Source organism: Nelumbo lutea, chromosome 3 (genome assembly GCF_056320005.1).
Source record: "Nelumbo lutea isolate HS-2025 chromosome 3, American lotus-T2T, whole genome shotgun sequence".
In the NCBI taxonomy this organism is placed as follows: domain Eukaryota; kingdom Viridiplantae; phylum Streptophyta; class Magnoliopsida; order Proteales; family Nelumbonaceae; genus Nelumbo; species Nelumbo lutea.
In genome coordinates, this window is record NC_142686.1 from 86,659,647 (window position 1) to 86,686,358 (window position 26,712).

The 26,712-nt window shown below is 38.7% G+C and overlaps 1 protein-coding gene across 4 annotated transcripts; it reads right to left on the bottom strand.

Moving 5' to 3' along the window:
- Positions 1–389: 389 nt before the first annotated feature.
- LOC148866204 (Tetratricopeptide repeat (TPR)-like superfamily protein) lies at positions 390–26,712 on the bottom strand. Of its 4 annotated transcripts, XM_088974884.1 has the most exons (4): positions 23,447–26,712; positions 8,446–8,944; positions 8,211–8,317; positions 390–758 (listed from the first exon to the last, which is right to left on the bottom strand). In XM_088974884.1, the coding sequence occupies exon 1, from the start codon at positions 26,438–26,440 to the stop codon at positions 23,966–23,968; it is 2,475 nt and encodes an 824-aa protein (XP_088831010.1). In that variant the 5' UTR covers positions 26,441–26,712; the 3' UTR covers positions 390–758; positions 8,211–8,317; positions 8,446–8,944; positions 23,447–23,965. The 4 variants fall into 4 exon arrangements, with proteins under 4 accessions (XP_088831010.1, XP_088831011.1, XP_088831012.1 ...); XM_088974885.1 differs by lacking the exon at positions 8,211–8,317; XM_088974883.1 differs by lacking the exon at positions 390–758 and having other exon boundaries at positions 8,086–8,317.

Sequence of the window (26,712 nt, forward strand, 5' to 3'; positions counted from 1 at the left end):
CATTAACCCAATGGCCCTACGCAATAGTGGGAAATGGTGGTTCTACAAAAGCATTATTTCCCACTGCCGACCTTCCCTGTTAGCCCGAGGCATCTCTACCATCTTTGATGATGTCCAAGAGACCTCTCCCCACACCGTGGAGGTGGTACCGGCGCCCGTCTACCCCCACACTCCCCCTCCGGGACAGCGTATCAAAAATGGCAAAATCACTCATTGGCCGCTCCATCAGCCTTCCCCGTGAACCTAAGCTTCTTTGCCTCCCATGCAAACGTATCTTCAATGAATTTACAAATATTTCTCAGTGAACAAAAAAATCTTCTGAGCATTTTACAATTATATATTTATATTTAAAAATCTAACATAACTATAAAATGACACAAATGATTCACCAACATGAAAATGAATGGAGGGGAGCCTTTTAACACAATCATAAAAACACTAAACCAACGTATTCACCACTTATAATAAACTATTTCCACAAAACCAATGTGAGGAGAATAATAACAAAAAAGAAGAAAAACAAGTTGTCTAACTGTAGTCATCCCTTCAATAGCTAACTCATAGACTGATTTCATGGACTCAGTCTGCCATATGCAAGCATCGACTATTTTCTCCACATTTCCAAGGCGTTCCACAACATCGCCATGACTATTTTCCGATGTAACATCATCTGACCAACCTCGAGGAATCGCCCACTCAAAAAATTTGCAACTGCCAATAAAATCACTTTCAGTCGTTGGGTTGTCCAGCACCTACTCCTGCAAGTGCAATACATGTCACTTGCAATATACATGTCTTATACCAATGCTAACAAATAATATTGTCCCACTGAAAATATTACCTCAAATTTTAATCAACAACTATAAAACAACTTCTACGGGTTATTCAGAGTTATTGTAATTCAAATGATGCATTTCCGTTTGCAATAGCAATACTTAGTATCATACTACAAACTACTTAGGGATTGATTCCCGACACTCTGTTGGCTATTCATACATACAAATGTTCAATAACCCATGGTAACAACATCCATATCTTAATTAACATTAAACAATTCATTTTCATTAGCACTGAACTAAGCAATATACAAATATTCATTTATAGAGGTCCTTACGACAATCAACCAAGGAAAAAAATGTAATATAGTAAATTACTTGTGGTCGAACAATGCCAACAAATAGGGATTCTGATCTCCAATCCGATGCACCGCAAATTAACAAGATTGGATGAAGGGGTTGGACGGTTAATCACCAATACTGACTAAGAACGACGTGTAACAGTGCAACAAGCTAGGGAAGCCTTTGCACGGTTGGCCAATGGAATGCTAAACCACTAGAGTGAGCCGAAAACAAACGGGCATCCAACCGGAGTGAGTCGGAAACACGAAGACCTCCAAGGCGATTGAACGCAAGGGCCTAAGAATCCTTCCAACAGCCGCTAAACCCAACTTCAAGCGTCCTTTCAACGATCAACGTAGGGTGCCTTAGACGGACAATGAATAGTAAATCGATGCTCAAGCTTCCTCCGAATGGTGAACGTTGAGTGTCGTCCACCATCGGTGACTGGTGGACACAAGGGGATCTGAGAATGTTACATCCAAAATGAGGAATACCGTCAAGAGAGAATAGAGTTTGTTTCTCCTTTTTTTAGCATGGGGAAGAAGGCGGTCGAGAGCAACAAAGAAGTCGTCATTTTTGAACAGAGCAACAAGGAAGTCGTCATTTCTCCCTTGTTGAGCATGAGGAAGAAGACGGTGGGGAGCAATTTACCGGACGACAAATGGAAGAGCACGAGGAAGAAGACAGTCATCGTTTTCGAACGAAGGAAGAAAGAAGTCGATTTTCAAACAGACTTCTTTTCCTGTTTCGAATTGCGTTGAGGGGTATAACGGTATAATATTATTACTATTTTGCTTATGTGGGGGGAGGAGTTGAAAAACAAATCGTATTTTTTGGATGGAGTCAACGGAAGTTTCGTATTGTGTACTAAGCTAATTGAAAAAACCTTCCCCCAAAAACTTCTTGATAAAGCAGGATGCAATGAAATAAAGCTTAGTGGATTCCGCAGTTAATCAAGAAAGTGTTATCAATGATTGTAGCTTCAAAACAAATAAACAATGTAATAACAAATGTTGTAAGGCCCAATAGAGATGAACTCTATTAGTTTATGGGATCAGCTTGTAGTAAGCAAGATGATGTTGCAACTTTGTGTGTGGGGGTGGGGGAGAGAAAGAGAGAGAGAGCTTCAATAAAAGATTGGCATCATCAACTTGTTCGTGTGTCTCTTAAAGTTGTTAGAATAATTATTTCTAGACATGGCCTTCCTTATTGTGGGTCATTTAGACACGGCCCATCGTTTGAGTCTACCATGTCTTCTACTGTCATTTCTTCTCCATTAGAATTAGTTTTTTCTGATGTGTGGAGACCTGTGTTAAGACCGATGGCCTTACCCAACAAAGGGGTGAATTGAATATAGCTTAAAAAATTAAACTATGAATGTGTTAAATTCAAAACCCTTCCCCCAAAAACTAAAGCTAAGCCTTCTTGATTAAGAAAGATGCAACAAAATAAGGCTCAGTTAGCGGATTCCACAGTAAATCAAGAAAATGCTCTCAATGATTAATTTTACTATTAAATGAAGATCTACAGTTTCAAAAAAAATAAACAATGTAATAACAAATGTTGTAAGAGTTAGCAATTAAATAGATATATAACAATAAACAGAAATTACAACTACTTAAAAGTGCATAGCAGTTGAAAATAAATATAACAAAGAAATGAACAAGCTGCTATGAAAGGTTAGTAAATTTGTAGTTAAATAAAGAATAAACAATAAATGGAAGTAACTACAAAATGTAAATGGCAATTGAAAGTAAATAAACAAAAATATAAATGGCAACTACTTAGAAGAATGTGCTTATTTGTGTAGCCGGAGGTAAAGGACTAGCCACAATAGAATAAGTGAGAGATGGACCAAATATTCATGATAATCAACTTAAGATTCAAGCAATTGAAAGGTTGCTACCATAATCTCAAGGATAAGATAACTACTTAAAGTAAATAATACAGTTGAACAATAAATAAAATAATGAAAGTAAACAACTATAAATGTAAAGCAATTAAACAAATGGTTTAGTAAGCAATAAAATACCTAAACTGCTAAACCAATAAGTTAGTGCACTTAATAGAGTTAATGAGTTTAGTAGCATAAGACCCGCACTAAGAAATTTGTATTTTGCATATCAAGAGAAGATAATTTAGTGCACTTAGACAAGGTGCAATAACAGCAAGATAATCAAATGTTCAAACTTTTCCAATTAGCTAAAGGAGTTAGTAATGTTAATAGCGAAGTAACTGCAAAAACTTTAACAAAATAAAGAAAGACAAAGCAAATAAAGCATAGAGACAAGGTACACAAGATTTACAGAAGTTCGACAAAAACCCTGCCTATGTCATTTGCCTTAGGCCACCCTTGGGAATTTCCACTAACTAGCTAGACTTATGGGTGCCAACAAAAGCCTTACAACTAGCAAGACTTCTAGGTGACTGCAATACCTTAATCAACAGGACTTCTAGGTGCCTACAATATCATAACTAGTAGGACTTGTGGGTGTCTACAATACCTTACATAATAAGACTTGTGGGTGCCTCCAATACCTTACAATTGGGTTTTCAAGTGCCAACAAGACCTTGGTGTTAAAACTAGAACATCTACCTACACTCAAGATAATACAAATGTAGCACAATGAAAAGTTATAGCAAAAAATCTCTAAATAGGCAGATATAGCAATATACAACATAAATGTACTCAATTGCAAGGGTTTTTCTCTAAATGCTCAACTCGATGAAGAAACTCACAATAGATGGGTGAGTTGTACAAGCTAAAAGGGTTATCAGTTTTTCTCACCTTTGAAGTAACTAAAGCTTATTAATCTCTTCAAGAATGACTCTTTCTAACTTGCTCTCATTAAAATACAATTATACACTATTTACAATGATAGCACAGGTTCCTTTTCTCTTGTTTGGCTTGATTGAATCAAGTTAAACACCTATATTTATAGAGGAATTAAGAGAAAGTGATCATTTTTTAGTCGTCAAAGGGATTTTTCTCATAGTAATGATTCAAATTTTCTCTAACATGGTAAAAGGCTTACCAAAGATATATAGCAATAAGCGTTTAATCCTTCAAGCAGTCAAATATCTCCAAAGTAGTTGACTACAAATTTTGGTAGTCATCTACTACAAGGGAGAATTTTTTTTTTCTCTTCTAATCACTTGGTTCCTCCTATCAGTTAATTGATAACAACTTGAACTAGGTCTGTCTAAGTTACTCGACTATGCATTTTTGGGTAGTCGATTACTTCTCTCGAATAGGGATTTCTATGCCTCGACTATTATAGGTAATTGACTATGGCTTTTCGGGTAGTCAGCTGTCTCAAAGTCATGTAAAATCATGCATCAGCTATCATGGTTAATTGACTATATATTTCTAGGCAATCAACTATGTTTCTTGGTCAAACAAATCGTACCTTAACTATCATAGTTAGTTAAACTATACATTTCTGAGTAGTTGACTATGCAATAGAGTCTAGGCAATCCTACCGTACAAACAACCCAACACTTAAAAACTTTGAAAATATGTATCCAAAGGTTTAGAACTTCTTCATTTGGCTTTTAAAATATATTTTTGAGATTCTAAACACTTGTTTAAGCCTAAGAAAGCCTATGAACCAAAGTTGTTCTAACCATTGGTCTTTAAGGTTGCCTAAACCGAGTTTAGTTTTGTTGAGCATCATAGAAAATGCATCTTATGCAATTGGTTACATCAAAATCCTAAAGACTGTCACTTTTAAGCACAACTTAATGTAATCTTCCTCCTTAATGAGTTGTAGCAAGCAACCTCTTGAGAAATCCAAATCTTTTGAGTTCTTGTAGAGCCTTGTCATGCTTGAATTTGCTTAGAGCTTCCTCAATAGAAAGACTTAAAGATGGTGTAGAGAACATAAATCTCAAGCTACTAATTAAGTAGAACTTCCATTCTTCATCTTTCATGGCAAACATGTTTTAATACAATTGTGGTTCCGAGAAATTTATTTAAGACAGATGCATACTTAATCACACCATTAGTACTCTCAATGAATTTGTTATCATCAAAACACATAGAGTCAATAACCTACCCTAGTTTTGTCCAATAAAGGATGTTATTATGGCTCAATTTGGAAGGGGTACAAATACAAATATGCACAGTACAAATATATGCAAAATAATACAAAATACAAGCTTTTGCACTCTACATTTTTGTATTTGTACTCCTTCCAGCCTATGTCTTGTTTATGGATGCTTATTCACAATTTTCTTGGATTCATCCAATTCAAAGGAAATGTGATGTTTTTGATACTTTCCTCAAATTCAAAAGACATGTTGACAATTTATTTTCCACTAAAATAAAAATGTTTCAAAGTGATTGAAGAGGTGAATATCGTTGTTTATCTCAATATTTGGATGGTGAAAGAATTTTGTATCATGTGAGTTGCCCCCATATTTATGAGAATAATGGTAGTGTCAAGAGAAAACATTGACATGTTATTGAGTCCAGTCTCCCCAACCCCTTTTAAAAGAAGGCAATAAAGACAATAGTTTTTCCTATTTACAGTTGCCAACATTGGGTCTTGGTAATCTCTCACCATTTGAGAAATTGTTCAGTTGTGTGCCTGATTATTCTATATTGTGTAGCTTTGGTTGTATTTTATATCATCTACTTTAACCATATATTATTGTATACCATGCCATGTTTGATGAACACCAATTTTCTAGGATTTTATAAGACTCCTCTTCACCTATATCCGTACAAGTTGAAGTTGTTCCTTTACCTTCTACACGGACCGTTATTGAATTGCAAAAACCTTCCCTCTCCACCTAACATTGATGCTACTTCCTCTCCTCAAAATGGTAATACAACAAACCATATAGTTCCTATTGCATCTTCTACTAATGACTAGTTCTAGTAATGATGGGGATGTATCTCACCCCGGTTGGACCACCATGCAGATATTGATGTAAAAGACACCTAACTAAATCGATCAAATCAATCGATGTAGAGAACGAAGACATGGCATGTTGCTATTCGCCAAGGAGTACATTTACGGTGCATGTTGCAAACCCCAAATGAATAGGGACACATGACGAACACCAAGCCCAACTTAACCTCCTTTACACAAGGAGCATGGAGCCGCCCCTGGAACCTCAACTAGAGGTCATCCCAAAGCACACCACATGTCTCGAAAAGCGAGGAGCACAGAGGCACCCCTCATAGGTATTAAGGGCACACCAAATGAGGTAGCTTCTTCTACTTCCACTTCTACAACTTGCTCTCTTAAGCTCTTCAGCTCTACTCGGCTATGACCAGCTCGTTCTCATTAGCTCAACATAGCCAGCCTCTTTCTTTTGCTAACTTGAGCGTCGAAGTACTCCCCAAGGAATCACCTCGAGGCCCCACACTTCAGTGTTTGCAAGTCATCAGATCTAATTCAGCTCGTTCAACTCACTAGGACACCTCATTTACTGCTGGTCCACCTTAGTTCGGACAGCATCAGATTGACATCGCCTGTGAGAACCGACACAAAAAGCTTCCAATCTCATTGCATTCTTTTTCTGTGACCTGACGATGATGCCTCCAAAGAACATCTCTGACCATTCAAACACCCACTCTCCTTGTATGGGACCTCACTCCGAGCGCGTCCCTCCGCTTTACGAGTCCCAAAACCAACCTGTGGCACAAGAGCAATTCAACTCCCTCCAACAAGTCGAAGACCTCATCGCCTTACGAGCTCTAGGGTAGCACATCCCAGCACCCCAGGTTCCACCAACAGACAACCTACCCCCGTTGATGGCATGCCCCCTCATGTTGATCCTCCTATTTAGAACCCCAAAGGGCATAACAAGGACACTAAGGTGCCAAACAATCCAGTCCCAACAAGTGTATAACAAAAAGAGAAGATCAATGGCATAGGGAGGCTCAGGTGTTGGGGATATTGCGGAAGAAGTGGTTGAAGTAGGGGAGAATCGGAGATTGGTGAGGGAGTTAGGGGGGATGTCGAAGAGCAAGTGGGCGAGGAAGAAGCAGTAGGGCATGTGAATTTGGTGAATGGAAAAGTGGATATTGAGAACCTGGTTAGAAGGCTGGTGGAGGTTGGAAAATCCCTTGGTCTCTTTTTCCTAGGAGGGGAAGGGGTGGTTAGGAGAGCATTTGAACATTTTGAATGGGTAAGAAGAGAGGAAAGTGAAAAGAAGAAAGCTTTAGGGGAAGGGGAGAGGTTTGGAAGGAGAGGGGAGGGAGGATGGTTTAGTGGGCGAGCAATAGGGGAGGTGCAGTGGGAGAAGGTTTCAAGGTGGGGAAGGGGGTGTAACAGTGATGAAGTTGCTGAGTTGGAATGTCAAGGGTTTAAGGGACGAAAGAAGGATGGTGGCATGCAATATTCTGAGACAAAACAGGCCAGATGTGGTATTGCTTCAGGAAGCGAAGCTGGAGTCCTTTCATATTAGATTGAAAAATGAAATCTGGGACCATGACAATGGCGATTGGCTTGGTCTGATTGCTGCTGGAGTGCATCTGAAAGAAAATAAATATAAGGTGTTTTGAAAGGGTTGGAGTTTGAGGAAGTTAGTGGCAGTCATCGGCAAAGTCTCTACAGATTGGGTGCTGGTGCATCCAGAATTCGCTCAAGTCAAGAAAGAGGACTTAGGGGAGAGGTTGTGGGACATTTTACAGTTACAAAGCTGTGATATTACAGCTTTTTTTGTTGATGTATTATGAGTTCTTATGTTTGCTTGTGGGTGTACTTGTTTTCTTTTAATGAAATTTTCTTTTATTATCAAAAAAAGTACCAAACTATCTGTTCTGATGCTAGCTCAACAAGCCTGTGTTAACGATTTACATGCAATAGCAGAAAATGATCATTTGCATTAAGACAAGGAGCTGGAGTAAATTGAACCTACCTTGTTAGGAGAACTTACATTTAGCCAGACAATAGTCAGCGATGAACCTGGCTAGTATGCACTACAAGATGGAAGAACACAAACAACAGAATTCATCCTATCACAGAGATGGGCCTCAAAATAGATTAATTTGTAAATATCCTGTCTTCATTAAATAATGAAGCTTCCATATGAGTATCAGAAATTAAAATACAGTATAACAGATCAAACACTGACTTCGTTTTACTCTTTGGAATGTAAACAGCTGGTCTTTCTAGCAAGCTGACTGTCTTTCGAACTTTTTACTAGTCTCAAACCATGCATCATGCACTTAGCTGATATGCCTGTGCAGTCAGAAAATATATTTCCTCAGAATGCAAAGAAGTAAAAGAACAATGAATCTAGAAAGTTCTTAGTAGCATTGTGGCAAACAGAGGAAAGAATACATCAAATAAGAGAGTTTCTGTTCAACCTTTAATGGTAAGTGCACTCTCCTCGGTTGGATGGCTGCCCCCATTTTTAATACATTGATCACTTCCTTGGGGCCATTTGCAGTCACCAATTTCATAAAACCCCTTCGTCAAGTGGATATTCAACAAGATTGCTTCAGCCTCTAGAAAAGAGGTTTATGGAAGATGCTACATGCACATTTCCACACCACTAAGAAATCTCCTCCATCCAGGAATGCAAGTCAGATTGTCCAGTTCAAAGAATTTCAACTGTATCTGGCTCAGGATTGGGCTAGGCCCATCAACAAATTAACAAATTCCCAACCCAAGTTGCACCCCTACCTCCATCACAAACTAATGTCTCCTGGCCTGCTGCTATGCAATCAAAAGCCTAATCACAGTTACAACTTCCAACTTCCGTTTCTAAGAAACCAAAGAGAAAAAAGTTTGCAGCTGGACTCCCAATAGTTGGTCTACATGCATGAAACCTTGAGACTGGGATCAGGCATGACATTCCAATTCCTGCTCACAGATTCAATTGCAAAATATGGATTAGATTCAATCACTGTGAAGCTTGATCTACTTTCAGAATCAACAGCCTTAAAATTGTTCAGTCACTTCACCAAAGCATAAAAAGAATTAAAAAAAAAAAAAAAAAAAACCTATCAAGGTTGACAACTATTTATAGGACCTATAGGCTTAAAAAATTAAAAAATAAATAAATAAAAGGAGGTAGAAATAGGAGTATTCTTAGCTTTTGATAAATGGAAACTCTATATACAAAGTACGATTCTAATGTATTTCACCTCCCAGCAGCAATAAGGATACAACAAATCAATTTCTATAGAGATTTTGAGCATCCCTAAGTTATTAAAACATATGAGAGGAGGAGGAACCAATGGTTGCATCCAGATTAAGATGCTACAGTAGTTTCTAAATGTATAATTTCTATTTTTAAAGCAGCTGTTGTTTTCTTTAGGGTCATGTATTTTTTAGAAGAAATTCAATAAGTAGTTTCCTAGTTTATTTAGGAAACTATTAGTTTAAATTAGCTGCAATGTTGCTATTTTTCTATTTTCTGTTTCTACTCTTAGGAATTTCTAGGATCATAATTAGGATTTAGCTGCAGTTTCAGTAATTGCCAAATTTCTATTTTAGTCAAAAGCTTTCAGTTAATGTATACACATAAATCTGTCCAAAACAGGAGAATTGAATTAGTTAACTTTTGTTCTCTACAGTTGGTCGTTTTCTCCACTTGATATTAATTTGGAGAGATGCATGATCTCATCTTCTCTGTTTTTCTAGTAGTTCTCTGCTACTGAAGATATCAAGTCACTATTCTCTGGATTTCCCCCTGGATTAAGAACATACTTTGTTGCATTTTGAGGAAATACCCGTTGACTTTGCCTGCTTTCTACTGCCATTACATTAAATTCTAACTTTGAATCCTAGTCTAATAACAAATTAGAAGTGCTATAGGAACATCATGGACCTCTTCATTTGCAGTGTCTTAGATTGATTTGAGTTGATGAATGATTTTTTGTTAATGGACTATTTAACTGATTTTCCCCCTATAATCTTTTCATTTTGATAAATACTTTTCCCGTATAACCTTGGCAACATTTTGGATGTAATTCTCTTCAGTTACACCTAATAATATTCTTCCCTTTTTTTCTGAAGAGGTAAGGTAAAATTGTATTAATCAAAAAGAAAAGTATACATGAGTTCACTGTACAAAAACTTCTGTACATATGAACACCCTTACGAGCCCCCAAAAAAAATTCACATTCACCACCACAAAAGAAGACAGATCTTCCTTGAAAAGCAAATCGGTACCCAACATCCTCTAAGGTCTTCTGGCAGCGGAATAGCATTCCACAGATTACGCCCCTTCTAATGCATACCTCCAACTTTCCAGCTTTCGAGTAGGGACGTAACAGACTTAGGCATGCAATTAAGGTATGGGATAGCCTTGAAAAAATGTGACCAGATTCTAGCACAGAACTAACAGTGGATACACAAGTGATTAGAAGTCTCTTCCTCCTTATAACACAAGACACATCTGGTATCTGGCAGCACCATTCCTTTTCTAATCAGCAAATCCTTCATGAGGCACTTCTCTTCAGTATCTTCCCAGACAAAGAACTTCACTTTTGAAGGGGCAATACCACCCCAAACAGCTTGACTAGGGAAGGCAAAGTGAAGCAGGCTCCAGGCCACTTTGGACCAAACCCAATATCGCTGATCTGGAACTTGTGGGTTTATTCTTATGCTTTGCAGCCTAGACAGCAGCTCTGAAACCTGAGGAATCTCCCTAACATTGAAAACTCTTCTAAATGAGGGAACCCAGTCAGGAGAATCACCAGAAACAACATAAGAATCAGCACAGAGCCTCTTTATAAGATGCCAACAGAAATAACTCTGGAAATACATCCTTCAATGGAATACCAGGGCACCAATTATCTTTCCAGAATTTCAACCTGGTGCCAGCTCCAACCGTATATTTAATTCCTTACAAAAAATGAGGGTAAGCTCCGTAGATCCCATTTTGTACCCCACACCGATAAGAGAAAATTGAACAAGCTGCATCCTGTCATTAATCTGAAGACCATTTTTTTTGTGCAATGATTCATCTCCATAATTCATTGGATTCCTTGAAGAACCCCCGAACCATGTGCCACAAAAGACCAACTTAAAAGTTCTAAGTTTTCTAATTCCCAAGCCTCCACACTTGACTGGCTTGCAAATCTGATCCCAGCTAACCAGATGATATTTATTAGTCTTTCCATCCAATCCAAAGGAAGTCTCTCATAATTTTCTCAATCTTCAAGACTATCTCCAAGGGAATGGGGAAGAGAGACATAAAATAAACATAAATGCTGGTTAACACACTTTTTATCAGAGTCAGCTTACCTCCTTTCAACAAGTATCTTGCCATCCAGGAGGCTAGTTTTATGGTCATTTTCTCCACCACAGGAGCCCAGATGCTTTTAGACGTACACTTCGCTCCTAAAGGCAATCCCAAGTATTTAGAGGGCAAGGCACCAGTCCTGCATCCCAAAAGATCTGTTAAAGCATGCAAATTTTTTCCACTTTCCCAACAGCCATCAAGAAATCCCAATTCACATGATCATAAGCTTTCTCTGGATTAAATTTGCATGCTAGGCCCATCTTGCCGCTTCTTCTAGAATCAATTAATTCATTAGCTATTAGGACACCATCTTGAATGTGCTTATAGCGAATAAAAGCACCTTATGAAATAGAGATAATAGAGCCCATCACCAATGTTAACCTTGAGGCCAAGAGCTTTGCAATGATTTTATACACACTTCCTAGTAAACTGCTCCAGCTGAATTGCTTGAGCTCAGAGTCCCCTTTCTTTTTGGGAATCAGTTATATGAAAGTAGCATTAAGACCTCTATCTAAGGCTGCAGAAGAATGAAACTCATTCAGCAGCTTCATCAAGTCCTCTTTTACCAGCTCCCAAAACTTTTTGTAGAACAAAATGCAGAAACCATCTGGCCCTGGAGCTTTGTCCCCCTCCATTTTCCCTAGCACAAATTTGACTTCCTCCTCTGGAAAAGGCTTCTCTAATTCTGCTATCTATTCCTCTGATAATTCGTCAACATGTAAACCCATCTGGCCTTGATCTGATCCACAAGAGCTCAGAGTATAGATTTCTATAAAAATCAGTGACTGATTTCTCTATCTCATCCTCTTTCAATAAGGTTCCCATGCACATTCAACTTCTTTATTGTACTCGTAAACATGTACGTGCATTTAAACATGACATTATCTCCAAGACAAAACTATTTACAATTCAAGGACACTTTTTGAATAGTTATAAGTGAAGGGCTGAGAGATCCATCATATGGATGGCCGAACCCTGCAGGAAGGTAGGGCGAAATTTCAAAAAATTTCTCTCTCTCCCATCTGGGAATCGCATTCCCTATTTTAGAAAATCTGCATTTTCAAAGATCAATCTTGAACTAAGAACCGAACCAGTTCTGAAACCAAAAGGTAGGAGAGGGAGGTACCTGATACGAAGAAACAATATCTCCCAATGAAGGTATTCACACCCAAGGAAAACTCCAAAGACTGCTCCCACTGAAGATGACACAACGTAGGGTGGAGCAAAATCAACAGGTTCTTCACAAGAACCGAATCCTTTAGCAAGAATTCGATGGAGGATATGTGAGCACGACTTCAGATCAGTTTTTCTCCAAAAACTGATATCAAGAACCCTTCTTGATCGCTCCTACAGTGGAGAACAAACTGGCAATGGCGGCAGCAGGAGGAGGGTGCAAGAGCAGAAGATGGCGCAGTCTTACTGTAGCTATCTTCTCTCTTTCTGTGATCTTGGATCTGATTGTCTTGAGATAAATGGAGGTTCGCCCTCCTTCTCCTTTTATAGCCTTAAAGAGAGCTCCTAATCTCATTAGGAGTTTCCTAATCCAAATTTGTATTTAGATCAGGACTTCTCTTTAAGAGATAAGGATAAGCACTTATCTTATCTGTAGATTAGATCAGCCCTCCTAATCTTATTAGGAGTTTCCAAATCCAAATCTGTATTTGGATCTGGACTCTCTGAGTGGATAGGGATAACTCCCTATCCTATCTGTTGATCCAAATCCCAGATCCGCCCCCTTCTTTAACTAATCAAATTAGACCAGTTCGATTTGGGCTTTAGGCCCATTAAGTCCATGTGCTCACTAACCTTCCAGACTGCTGCCTAGTTGGGTTTCCTTGTATGGAGTGGGACCCAAACATTGATCTACACATCAGCCACATGGGTTCAGCCTAGCCTCTGTTACGAGGCCTGGCCTAATTCACTGTTATGGACAGTGAACCCCTGAGCCCATCACCATGGAATCTTAATGGGCCCAACACTTACACTAAGTGGTCCCTGGGTCAAGCCACCTTATAAAAACCCAAGGACTGTGAGCAGATGCAAGATTAGCCCATCAAGTATTACCCTCAATGGTCTTACACTTAACCTCTCAGCCCATAATGATCAAACACTACCCGACAAGAGAGGACCTCTCCCTCGGCTGCAAGGAACAGTGTTGCACTCTCTACTCACATGGATCCCGGGAATTAAAACATTTTGTAAACATTTTGAAACCATAATGTATATATGTATATCTCTATATAAATATATTTTGCAAAAACAAATTTCAACGATTGAAATCAGCTGCCGACAGCTTTGGTATCCATCAGAGAGAGTGCATCCCCGATCATTACCTTTGTTCAACAAAGGGGCTGATCCTGTCACTATGATCACTCACTCAGATGAATTCTCAGACTGTCCCAACATACCTAGGTTTTGACCCCCTCTAAAGATCTCATTGATTGGCATATCAAAGACAGCCCAATCCGACACCCAATGCAGTATCATAATCGAATCTAGGGGTCAGGTGTAACATTCAAATTTTCCCACTAATCACCAAGGTCCAGAGCAATACTGGAATTCTAGTCCGATTCAGGGTTTCAAGTAAACCTACATTGCATGTAAGTCAGGTCTCACCCTGGCAACTGAGACAGGCCATCCCAACCAACTTGGTGGTACATCAGTGTCAACCTTATCAAGATAGATCTCCCCAGATCGATCCATCGACTGTGAACATTCTAAACTAACACGAGTCTCATATGTGTCCAGTTTAAGGGTATTATACAAAAACATACCATAATAACATGAATCAAATATGTACTTTATTCATTTACAATAAATGTCATAATGTACATCATTCTGATTGGAGCTAAGGGCATACACTGTCTAACAATAAGTTGGCAGTTTTGGAGTGAGAATAAAGGACATATATGCCCTTTTTTATGTCCGTTGTATGTTGCTTAGATAAGGGGTAAAAATGTATAATGAAAATCCCAGAAAATGGGGCTATTCGCTCTTTTATTAGCAATATAGATTAATCCTTCCTCATTCATAGCCATCTTATGGAAAAAGGAAGTGCTTTGTCACCTTCCAAATTTGGACCCCTTGACCTTCAGGTTCCTTTTCTTGTGCTTCTTTCTCTAAAGTCCTAACTCCTAAGTCCTCCTTTGATTCCTATTCATTCTTTTCCATGAAAGTGATTCGGGCAAAGACAATTCCACCTAGAATCAAAGCTTTCAATTGGGAGGTTTACCATGATAAAATTAACACCCGGGACCTTTTACAAAAAAGGAAGACTCACTCTTGCTTATCTCCTCATTGGTATGGTATTTGCAAGGAAAATGGTGAATCTTGCTTTCACTTGCAAATCTCCTACCCTTTCATTACTAGTATTAGAGATTCTTGCTTTGTTTAGTTGTAGGTGGACTCCACCTTCCAATGTTCTAGCCTCTTTGCTCCCACTTCATTTGTTAAACCAAAGAAAAGATCCAGAGTCATGTAGAAAAGTATAACAGTTGGGACACTTAGGGAAGAGAGAAACGCAAGAATCTTTTTTTAGGAGTAACCTGTTTCCAAGATTTGAACCCTGGCCACCCAGGTCGCAATGGAGCAACCCAGTCGTTGCGCCAAGGCCCACCCTTATCCCTAGATATCCATTTAATCTTCTTTAACTCATTTTTGCACATTCAAAGGTCATTCCCTTTGTTTTGCAACCACCCAACCACCAATTGAAAATCTCCCTCATCAACTTACACACATCTACCTCCTTTGCTTTGATTACTCCTTCCACAAATGCCAAAATTTTAGCTCTCAAAGAATCCTCAATGTCAATTGGACCTGAGAAGATAGCCACCACCTAACCTAACTCATTCTCGAGCATGCCTCCTACATCTGAGAGGCCTAGATTCTTTCTACTATTGCCATCAAATTTTAGCTTTAACTATCTCTCAATTGGTGGTGCCCAAGACATACTTGTCTGGGGTTTTGAAGAAGATAAGTTGGCAACTTCCAACCATTTCCCATAGAAGTCATCCAGAAATCCAAAAACAGATTTAAAGACTTTAGTCGGTGAAAAACTCTACAGGTTGTGCATTCTATTGAATTTGGATTTGGAGTTGTTTTATCTCCAATTGTACCTGTACTTTTTGCTCTCTTCTTTAATCAATGAAATTTTTAGTTATTATAAAAAATGGAACAGACTACACTGAGACTTTTGCCCCAATAGCTAAAATGAACTCCATCAAGGTACTCTTATCTCTGGATGCTCATTAGTTAGATTTTAAAAATGCTTTTCTCCATGGGGAACTGAAGGAAAAGTGTAAAAGCTACCTCCACATGGTTTTTATGGTTCCTTTTGCAAAGGTCCGTGGGATAAAGAAGCTCATTTATGTCTTAAAACTCCAAAAGCTTGGTTTGACAGATTTAGTACAGCCGTCAAGAAGTTTGGGTACAAACAGAATCAGGTGGATCATATTTTATTTGTGAAATTGAAAATGGTCTTACTTCTGCACTCATTGATCATGTTGATGGCATAATTCTTACAAGTGATCAATAAGATGAGATTAAGAAGCTGAAGACATTTCTAAATTCTAACCACTAAATTTGAGATTATAGATCTAGGAGACCTCAAGTATTTCTTAGGCATTGAAGTAGTAAGGTCCAAGAAGGGAATATTTGTGTCCCAGAGGAAGAACACTCTTGATCTCTTAGAGGAAGCAGGGAAACTTGGTGCCAAAACCTGTAAATACTCCAATTGATGCCAATCATCAACTTAATGGGAGTGATGAAGATCTTCTGGAAGATAGAGGTATGCTATAGAGATTAGTTGAAAGGTTGCTCTTACTTATCTCTGACATAACCAGATATAGCTTATGCAGTTGAGGTAATAAATCAGTATATGCATGCCCCTCAGCCCATCGATTTCCTTATCTAGAAAGAGCTAAGAGAATTTTTAGATACTTGAAATTCTCTTGGAAAAGCCTCTTATTCTCTAATCATGGACATCTTCGGTTGAAAGCATACATGAATGTGGTTGCCCAGTCTAGGTCTATAGGAAGTCTGCATCAAGATATTGTACTCTTCTTAGAGGAAAGTTACTCACTTGTAGAAGTTATAAAAAAAAAAAAACAAAAAAACAAAAAAAAACAAAAAAAACAAAAAAAAACAAAAACAAAAAACAAAATGTGGTTGCTAAGTCTAGGTCTATAGCCAATGGGCTATCAGAGTTGTGGTTGAAAATATTTTTGCAAGAGCTTGGTATAGAATCCAAGGAACCTATTAAGTTATACTGTCATAACAAAGCAGCTACAAGTATTGCTCATTACCCTGTGCAACACGAAAGAACTAAGCATGTGGAAGCTAACAAGAATTTTACAAGGGAGAAGATCAACAAGAATGAGATTTTCTTGACAAAAAGCTTAGTAAAGAAGAAATTGGATTCTATATTAGACAAGTAGAGCATGATTGACATCTATACTCCACTTGAGGGGGAGTGCAGTAATACTTAAATGAGGGAAAAAGTGTAATAAGAATAAATAGTTGTGATTGAGATGGCATACCCAACTCAACTCTATTCGAATAACTCTATTTCTTCTCTTCTCTTGTTACTCTCTCTTCTAGTTCTATGCAAATATTTACAAATAAAACCAGATTTAATCTCTTAAACCAAATAAAAATCTAACTTAAATTTATCATATAGATTTTTTTTTATAGATATAATAGCAATTTTATTGTATAAAAAAACAAGGATACATATAACAAAAATCCCCGCAAAGAGACACAAGGTGCAGCCCCTAAACTCTATCATAAAGCTTACAAATGAGCACAAAAAAGCCGATTCCTATGTACCCCTTGTTTGGCTAGAAAATCTGCCAACCCATTTTCCAATCTTCTTTCCCATTGAATTGTGACTGATATATTTGATGTTAACCATTTGAATCTTCTCAAACCCCCTATAGGACCAGGCTGCAATCTCCGACTCTTTTAACCACCCAGTAGCCAGTTTAGAGTCGCCTTCAATGACTAAGTGTTCCACTGCCAACTCTTTCGCAATCTCTGCTCCTTGTAGTATGGTTTGGACTTCCACATTAACTGGATCTCCAGCACCAATAGGACCAGAAAATAAAACTATGATCTGGCCCTCAGTATTTCTGAAAATTCCCCCAATTCCGGACAGCCCTAGGTTACCTAGACGGCTGCCATCAAAAGTTAATTTAATAACACCTTCTTCCAGAAGCTTCCATTCCACCATAGGCTTATTTCTAACTTTTGGCAACTTTCTCCCAATTCCTCCAAATGCCATCAAAGGAGAAAGGTCAAAACAGGTCCAAGGACTTTACCCAACTTTGGCCCTATTTAAAATACTTCCCCATACACTAGTCTTATCCCTCCCCTTATCATTGAAAATTCTGGCACTTCTTTCCTCCCAGATAGTTCACAGCAAAGCAGCTCTAGCACACTTCCACAAGACTCTACCTCTTCTCTTTGGCCACCTGTCAAAGAGACTACAAATTTGCATCAGTTCTATCCACTTGCACCCAAAAAGACCAAAAAGCTTCTCCCAAAGGCCTACAACAAAAGGGCAAGAGATTAGTAGATGGTAACAACTTTCTTCATTTACTTTGCAGAGGGTACACCAGTTAGGGGAGATACAAAGACAAGGTCTTCTTTTTTGCAAGACATCCAAAGTGTTTAGTTTTCCAAGAGACACTTCCCAACAGAGGGCTCCCACTTTTAGAGGGATAGGTTTGGACCAAACCTCCTTGCTATGAAAATTTTGAGGATTAGGAATTGAGCACAAAGACGAGAAAAAAGAAGCACAAGAAAAGGAACCCAAGGAATCAAGCATCCAAATGCGATCATTTGGCGTGGAAGGGTCCAAAAAAACAGGGTCAAGAGTTTTAAGGAGCAAGCCAACCTAGTAACGTTCAAAATCTCTTAAATCTCTCCTAAAACCCAAATTCTAGTTAAGACCTAACAAATTGGAAAAGGACGCAACCCTCTAGATTGGCTCATTTTTAAAACACAAAAGGGAATAAAGAGAAGGAAAAAGGTCCTTGAGGGTAGACTTACCAACCCAAACATCCTCCCGAAGCAAAACCCTATCTCTAGTACAAGCATCATATCTGATCAAGTTCAAAAAAAAAAAGGAGAATACTATGAATAGCCTTCCGAGGAGAGTTTAAGAGTAGCTTTCCGAGATACACCAGCATCCAACCATTACCTGCAGCACCATGAACACTTTTTACAACTTTGTGCCAAAGTCTTTCCCTTTCTAGAGGCCATCTCCACAGCCATTTGCCCAACAAAGCTGTGTTCTTCTTCCTTGAATTACCTAAACCCAAACCCCCTACTCCTTCCTCCTACACACTAGTTCCCACCTAACCACATGATCCTTCCTTCCTTCCCCAAGCTCCCACAAGAAATCCCTCATAATTTTCTCTACCTTCAAGACCTACATTCCTGGCATTCTAAAGATCAAGAGAAAGTATATTGGAAGATTTGCTAGAGAAGCCTTTATTAAAGTAATAGTGTAATACAACCCCCAAGAGAGATGTAGTTTCTCTTCCAAACTGCCAACTTCTTTGCGCATTTTTCTACAATTGTGTTCCAAAATCTTCCTTCCCTTGGATTATCTCCTAATTACATTCCCAAGTATTTCAAAGGCCAGTTAGAGGTAGGGCAATCTAAGGACTATCTCACTCAGCTCCTCATGCTCCAAATTTAACCCCACCACTCAACTCTTTTCAAAATTAATCTTCAACCTCGAAACACATTCAAACAGCTTTATCACTCGTTTCAAATTTCTTGCCTTCTATAGATCTCCAGCCTCATAGAAAATGATCATGTCATCCATAAACTACAAATGTGTTACCACAGTACCCTCTCTATCTACCCTCCAACCTCTAATCATATCCAAACTATCAGCTCTCGAGATAAGCCTACTAAACACATCAGCTATCAAAGTGAAAAGGAAGGGAGAAAGGGGACCCCCTTGTCTCAAACCTCTAGAAGATGGAAAGAAATCCCTAAGCACTCCATTAACTAAATCAAATAATGGCAAGTTTTCAAGCAACCTTCAATCCAACCACACCACCTCTCTCCAAAACCATAACTTCTCAATGAATCCAACAAGAAGGGCCAATCAACCACATCCAATCATAAGCTTTCTCCAGATCCATTTTACACACTACATTTCTCTCGCTCTCTTTTAAGTCCTCCACACATTGATTTGCTATTAGAATTTAATCTATAATCTGTCTTACTTGAATGAAGGCCCCTTGCAATTGGTTTATTAAATTGGGTAAGGCTAGTTTTAACCTTAAAGACAACACCTTGGCCATAATCTTATAAATTCTTGTCACTAGGCTAAGGGTACTTTTGTTTTTTTTATCATAAGTTCAGATGTGCTTTGTCTGTTTGGTACTGTGTTAAGTTACATGTCCCATACTTAAGTAGGGGCACATTAGATATTGTATCTTGTATTGACAATATATATATGGTCGACTGAGAGAGTCCTTTTGACTTCTCACTTTCTCAATTGACAGTTCTCTCCTTCTCTTCTTCTCTTCTTCTTCTTCTCTCTTTCTCCTTTCTCTCTCTGAACCTGGTTCAACTAAGCTATCAACACATGATACCGGAGCAATAAGCAGGAGGGAAGAAGACTACAGCTTCAAGTTCTTGGTATTGCGATCGGTCCTTCTTCTCCCCTTCTTTCATTTTATTTTTTTTCTAGGCTGCGCAACCTGGATTAATGGTGAGATAAGGTTGCGGCAATCTATAGAGGGCTGCGGTAACCTATTCTGGTGCTCCCAGGATTACTGTGGTCTAGTTGGTGGTTTCTGGACTGCTGTCACCATGTGAGACAGCCCTAGTGGTCATGTGGTTATGTCTATGGTGGTTTGAACTCTCTACTCAGCAGTTTCAAGAGAGGTTTCTTATCAGATGGTGGCTTGTGGTGTTATTAGAAGTCATGACCAGTTTTTTTATGTTGACAGAAGTGGCCGAATGTATGTTTAAGTAGTATCGTATGTATTGAGTCGTGGTAGTTGGATGAGGAGGTGTTGTAAGGTGGTGAGTGAACTGTTGTAGTATTCAAATAACAACATAGTTTTGTCTGGACTGATAAATTTCTTTCTGGAAGGGCAGAACCAGTTTCTTGAATTGAAATCTTGATGGAGTCAATAGGAGATGTCAGTGGTGACCAGAAATCGAGTGTTATGATTTCCCCAAATTTTTTAAATGTGTAAATGGCATCCATTAAACTCAACGGTAAAAACTATGTACAATGGGCTAAGTCAGTGGAAGTGTTTCTTAAGGCTAAGAAAAAAGTAAAACATGTGAGGGAGGAGAAACCTACAACTGAATCTTCGAGTTTTAGCGATTGGAAGAAGGAAGATGCTCAAATCATGTTGTGGTTGTGGAACAGTATGGAACCCAAAATCAGTGTCAACTTTATATTCTTAGATACAACAAAGGAAATATGGGAACATGCTAAGAAACTCTATTCCAGCCAAGACAATACTACGAGAGTCTATCAGCTTTATCAGGAGTATTTCAGTTTGCAACAGGGAAATCAAACCCTTGAAGAGTATTATGCCAGTATGAGAAATCTTCAAAACGAACTTAATGTCTACCCGGTTCTTAGTGGGCTATACAAATGCAGATTGGGCAGGTTCAATGTCTGGCAGGAGATCCACTACAAGTTATTGCACCTTTCTTAGAGAAAATCTAGTGACGTGGAAGAGCAAGAAGAAAGCTATTGCGGCAAGGTGTAGTGTTGAAGTAGAATACAGGGCCATGGCACACACTACATGTGAACTAGTGTGGTTGAAAAATCTTTTGCAAGAAGTCAAGTTCTCAATAAGCAAACATATGAAACTATACTGTTACAACCAAGCTTCAATTCACATCTCATCCAATTCAGTTTTTCATGAGAGGACTAAACACATAGAGGTAGATTGCCATTTTGTTAAGGGAAAAAATCCTTACTGAAGTCACAAGTACAGAGCATGTGAAAACATGTAATCAGTGGGCAGACTTGTTTACAAAAGGGTTGAGTTTAGGAAGAGTGAATTATATATGTAACAAGCTGGGACTATATGACATATACTCTCTAGCTTGAGGGGGAGTTTTAGAGTCAGCTAAGGAAGGGTACTTCTGTCTTTTTATCATAAGTTAAGATGTGATTTGTCTGTTTGGTACTGTGTTAAGTTACATGTCCCATACTTAAGTAGGGGCATATTAGACATTGTATCTTGTATTGAAATATATATGTGATCGACTAGGAGAGTCCTTTTGACTTCTCAGATCGACAATTCTTTCCTTTTCTTCTCTTCTTCTCTTCTCCTCTTCTTCTTCTTCCTCTCTCTTTATCTTTTCTCTCTCTGAACCTAGTTCGACTAAGCTACCAACACAGGTATAAAATCTCTTAGATGGACCACATCTTCCTTTTTAGGTGACTAGAAAAGTGGAGTTGAACCCTGGACTAATGAAATGTTCCTCCGCGGACTCCTCAAAGATTGCCCACAAATCAAATTTGATAATGTCCCAATAATCTTGATAGAAAGCCATAGTAAAACCATCTGGTCTTGGTGCTTTAGATTTGTCCATTGAAAATACAACCCCCCTTATTTCTTCCAAATCAAAATTCCTTTCCAGCATGTTTGTCAAATCAAGGTCCAATCTTGGCCACTCTAAACCCTACATCCCCCTACTGTTTGTAGACTACCCTGAATTGACTCATAAAAACATTAGCAACGTCATCTTCATTATCCACAATTTCACCATTGACCTCTAACGTCTCCACAAAGTTCTTGTTTGTCAAATCAAGGTCCAATCTTGGCCACTCTAAACCCTACATCCCCCTACTGTTTGTAGACTACCCTGAATTGACTCATAAAAACATTAGCAATGTCATCTTGATTATCCACAATTTCACCATTGACCTCTAACGACTCCACAAAGTTCTTTCTCCTCCTTTCATTAGCAAGTGTGTGGAAGAACTTAGTATTGCCATCCCCATCTCTAATCCATTGATGTCTTGATTTCTACCTCCAACAAATCTCTTTCCTAAGAACTACTTCTTCCAGCTCCTTTTATCTTTCCTTTGGGGAAGCAAACCATCTGCCTTTTTTCCTACCCCAAAGAATTCCATAAGCACCACATACCTTCCTTTAGAATTCTTTCTCCTTTCTGCTACATACTTCATGCCATTAATCTCAGTTGAATCTTTGCAGTCTAACTTCCCACTCACCTGAATAGCATCCTCCATGAAGGTCTGAAACCACCCCAAGGCTTCTTCCCCTACCAGGAAAACCATGGCCATATCGATTTCTCTGATTTTTAAAACTTTCTTCCCCTTCCTCCAGTCCTCTTCTCTGGCCAACACTTAGAATCAACACCATTGCATTTCTCTCCCCTCATCATTGTAACCTCGTACCAAGTATGAGATGGTCATCATCTAGTTTAACGTTCATGATAAAGAGAACTGCTTGCTTTCAATTATTATGCATGTTTAATGGTTTATAAAACTAGGCAACTAACCAAGACTTGGTTTTTATTTTATAAATCTTTTACTGCTTAGACAATTCCTAGATGCCCTACTATTGCCCAGAATCACCTAAACACCTTGACAACAATGGTAGCTTGTTAGGTACAAAGCTTCTAGTTTTGTCTGTGAGTTTTAGATCGGCATTGGTTTTCTGACTTTTTTATCAGCAATAAAGATGAAATTTTATTAAGTTAAAACAAAATTATACATTTGTACAATAATGAGGGCAAAAACAAGCTCCCACAGAATTTTACAATTTTGCCCAAAACAAATGATTTCTAATCACCCTTTGCTTAGCTAGATTGTTAGTCCAGTTGTTAGCCATTCTTGGAACCCATTGAGCTTTCACAGGTTTTTGTGACTTTTTTCATGTCTAGATTTTGAGTTTTAGGTTTTGTTTTGTGGTTGGAGGAGTTTTTTAGGGTGCTGGGGTGCAAAGCTCATTTACCTTGGTGCATAACTTCACTACAAGCATAGAAACTAGAAGTCAAGACAACAACAGAAACATTTTTCACATAGATCAAAGTGGAGAAAAGAGAACCTGGAAATATATAAAATAGAAAGAAAGAAATATAGTTCTTACCAAGATTTATGTTCTGTAAATCATGAATTATATCATTAGCTCCAACTTCCATCCTGAAAGAAACATAGGGTTATGGAGGGAGACCATGTACTAGTGATGATACTGAGATGAAAGAAGCCCTCGTTCAACAAAAAGTATCGTAAGTCTATTTGCCTCTATTGAGTTTCCCTCCGAAATCAGTCTCTCTCACCTTCTTGCATAACTTTAAATCATGAATTATATCATTAGCTCCAACTTCCATCCTGAAAGAAACATAGGGTTATGGAGGGAGACCATGTACCAGTGATTGATCTGACTCCCAAATGTTACTGATACTGAGGTGAAAGAAGCCCTTGTTCAACAAAAAGTATTGTAAGTCTATCTGCCTCTTTTGAGTTTCCCTCCGAAATCAGTCTCTCTCTCACCTTCTTGCATAACTTTAAATCATGAATTATATCATTAGCTCCAACTTCCATCCTGAAAGAAACATAGGGTTATGGAGGGAGACCATGTACTAGTGATTGATCTGACTCCCAAATGTTACTGATACTGAGGTGAAAGAAGCCCTCGTTCAACAAAAAGTATCATAAGTCTATCTGCCTCTTTTGAGTTTCCCTCCGAAATCAGTCTCTCCCTCACCTTCTTGCATAACTTTAAATCAGGAATCAAATTTCTATTAAACATTCGACAAGCCACTTTATATGACAAGAGAGGAGTTCCTTTTTCCAAATAACTCTCCATAAGCATGTGACATGTACCAGCATCAATTCTTGAAGCTGTTCTCAGAACTTTGCCCAATAGCTTATAAGCCTCATCTAGGTTCCCAAAAGTACAAAGCTTCTCAATAACTTGATTATATGCTGTCCTGAACTCCTGCCTTGAAAGCATCTTTTCTAACAACTTCATTAAATCTTCCACCCTACCCTTTTGGCAGTAACGATGGATAACTGTTCGGTATGTAACAGGTGAAGGAACCAAGCCTCTATTAAGCATTTTCTTAGTAAGCTCAGTTGCCTCTTCTAGTCTACCTTTCTTTCCCAATGAATCAATCACTGTCGTATATGTGACCACATCAGGGTGTTTATTAATTAGATACATGTCATCAAGCAAGGAGAGAGCAGCTTCCAAGTTATCTTCTTGACAAAATCCATGAATTACAGTCGTAAAGTTTACAACATTAACAGCGCATCCCTTGCTCAGACACTCCTCCATGAATTTCTTGGCCTCACCTGCCTTCCCCTCTCTGCAGAAAGATTGGATCAGTAAATTAATTTCAATAGAGGTTGGGAAAAATCCCTTTTCAATCATCTCTCTGACCAAATCACAGGCCTCAACCAACTTCCCTTCCCTACGAAGCCCATGCATTACAACACTGTAAGTGATGGCATTTGGGGTCCACCATTCCTCCTCACTCATGTTCATCATCTGTCTTGCCTCGAATGAATTCCCAGAACGACAAAGTCCATTTAACAATGTAGTGTGTGATACAGTGTTTGGTTTGCAACCATGTTTGTACATTTGATCAAGCATCTTCTTGGCTTGATCCACCTTACCTATTCGACAGAACCCATTGATGATGGCAGTGTAAGTCACCACATCAGGGATGCAACCTTTTAAGAACATTTCGTTCACAATCTCTTTTGCCCTGTCCATCCTACCTTCTTGACAGAATGAGTGGACAACTGCACTATACCCCACCTTATCCACCCGAAATCCTTCCTGCTCAGCCTCCCGTAAGAAAATAAGGGCATCATCTCCATGACCATGCTTTGAAAGCATATGGATCAGAGTGTTATATGTAACCTGGTCCGGTAACAAACTCCCATCCTTCATCATCTTCTCCAACAAGGCCTTTACTTCTTTAGTCCTTTTCTCTTTGCAAAAGTAACACATAACAGTGTAGTAACTAATCTTGTCCGGGGAGCATCCCTTGTGAGGCATTTCATCAATCAACTCCAGGGCATCTTCAACACGATGGACATCACAAAATCCCTTGATCAAGCAGTTATATGTGACAACATTAGGTGTGATTCCAACACGTTGCATCCGATCCAGGAACCTCAATGCTTTCTCCAATCGATTTGCCATCACAAGAACATGAATTGCAGTATTACAGATAGATAAATCAGGCTCACATCCTGCTTTCTGCATTAGATTCAATACCCGCATTGCGCTCCTCAACTTGCCTGCCCGACTGTATGACACCATCACATACCCAAAAGCTTCAGGCCGGCGCTCAATCCCCCTTCGAGCCATAAGCCGTAGAATCCTTTTTGCACCCTGGCACAGCTTGGTCTTGCTGAGTACCTCAAGCATTGCATAGTATACCTCTGTATCATGGCGGTACCTCCATTGTCGGTCTGCCCAATAGAAGAAATTCAGAGCAACCCGCTCATCAGCCTGAGAGCGAAGAACCGCACAAACATGCCGGGGTTTGAGGCTTCTTAATAGGTGCCTCAGGTCCCCCTCCAACTTCGGATTCCATGCTGATCGACGGTCAACTAATCTACAAATCTCTCTAACCAAAGGGTGTCTAAATACATCCTCTTCCACTTCTTCCACTCTCTTAGTACCTTCTTTTGGCTGCTTATTCCTATCAAACAAATCTAAAACCCTAAAATCATCCTCATCATCACCCTCTCCTTCATCATCCCATTCTTCATCATCATCAGAAACATCCAAATTTTTATACCCTCCACCACTTATCTCTTCACTATCTTCCCTCGGTTCAGTTTCATCAAAATCATTTATTTCCACCAAATGAGCACACAAAGTAGGGTTTGGTTCGGCATTACAATCAGGGTTTCCAGATAAAATTGGTGAGTGGAGCATGCTACATTTGTTATTTTCCGGCTCAAAGACATGATCTTTGGATTTGTTAGTAAGCTCTTCCTCTGTAAACTCTCTACCATGAATATATCTACTGTATTGCGTAAAAACCCTAGAAGTCTGAGATCTCGCTAGGGCTTTATGGACTCTAATGTAGCAACTGAAACCGCGAACCATCTCCAACATGAAAATAAAAATCTATTTGAAATTTTATTCCGCTAAGGAACTTTTTTCTATCTCTACGTGATAAATAGAACTCAAAACTGAAATTTTATTTTATGCATAAAATCTCAAAATCAACCCACCGTTCAGGTATCCATTCATGTCGACGGGGAAGCCATGAAAGAGTGGACTTACATTACATAATTACTACTAATTCATATTACTTTACTAGCTTTAAAATATTACTTAATGACTGCTAAATGGTAAGATTATTGAATTTATTGTTAGTTATAATG

Coding starts and splice junctions, on each gene's coding strand:
- LOC148866204 (XM_088974886.1), bottom strand. CDS start 26,440: ATGTTGGAGATGGTTCGCGGTTTCAGTTGCTACATTAGAGTCCATAAA.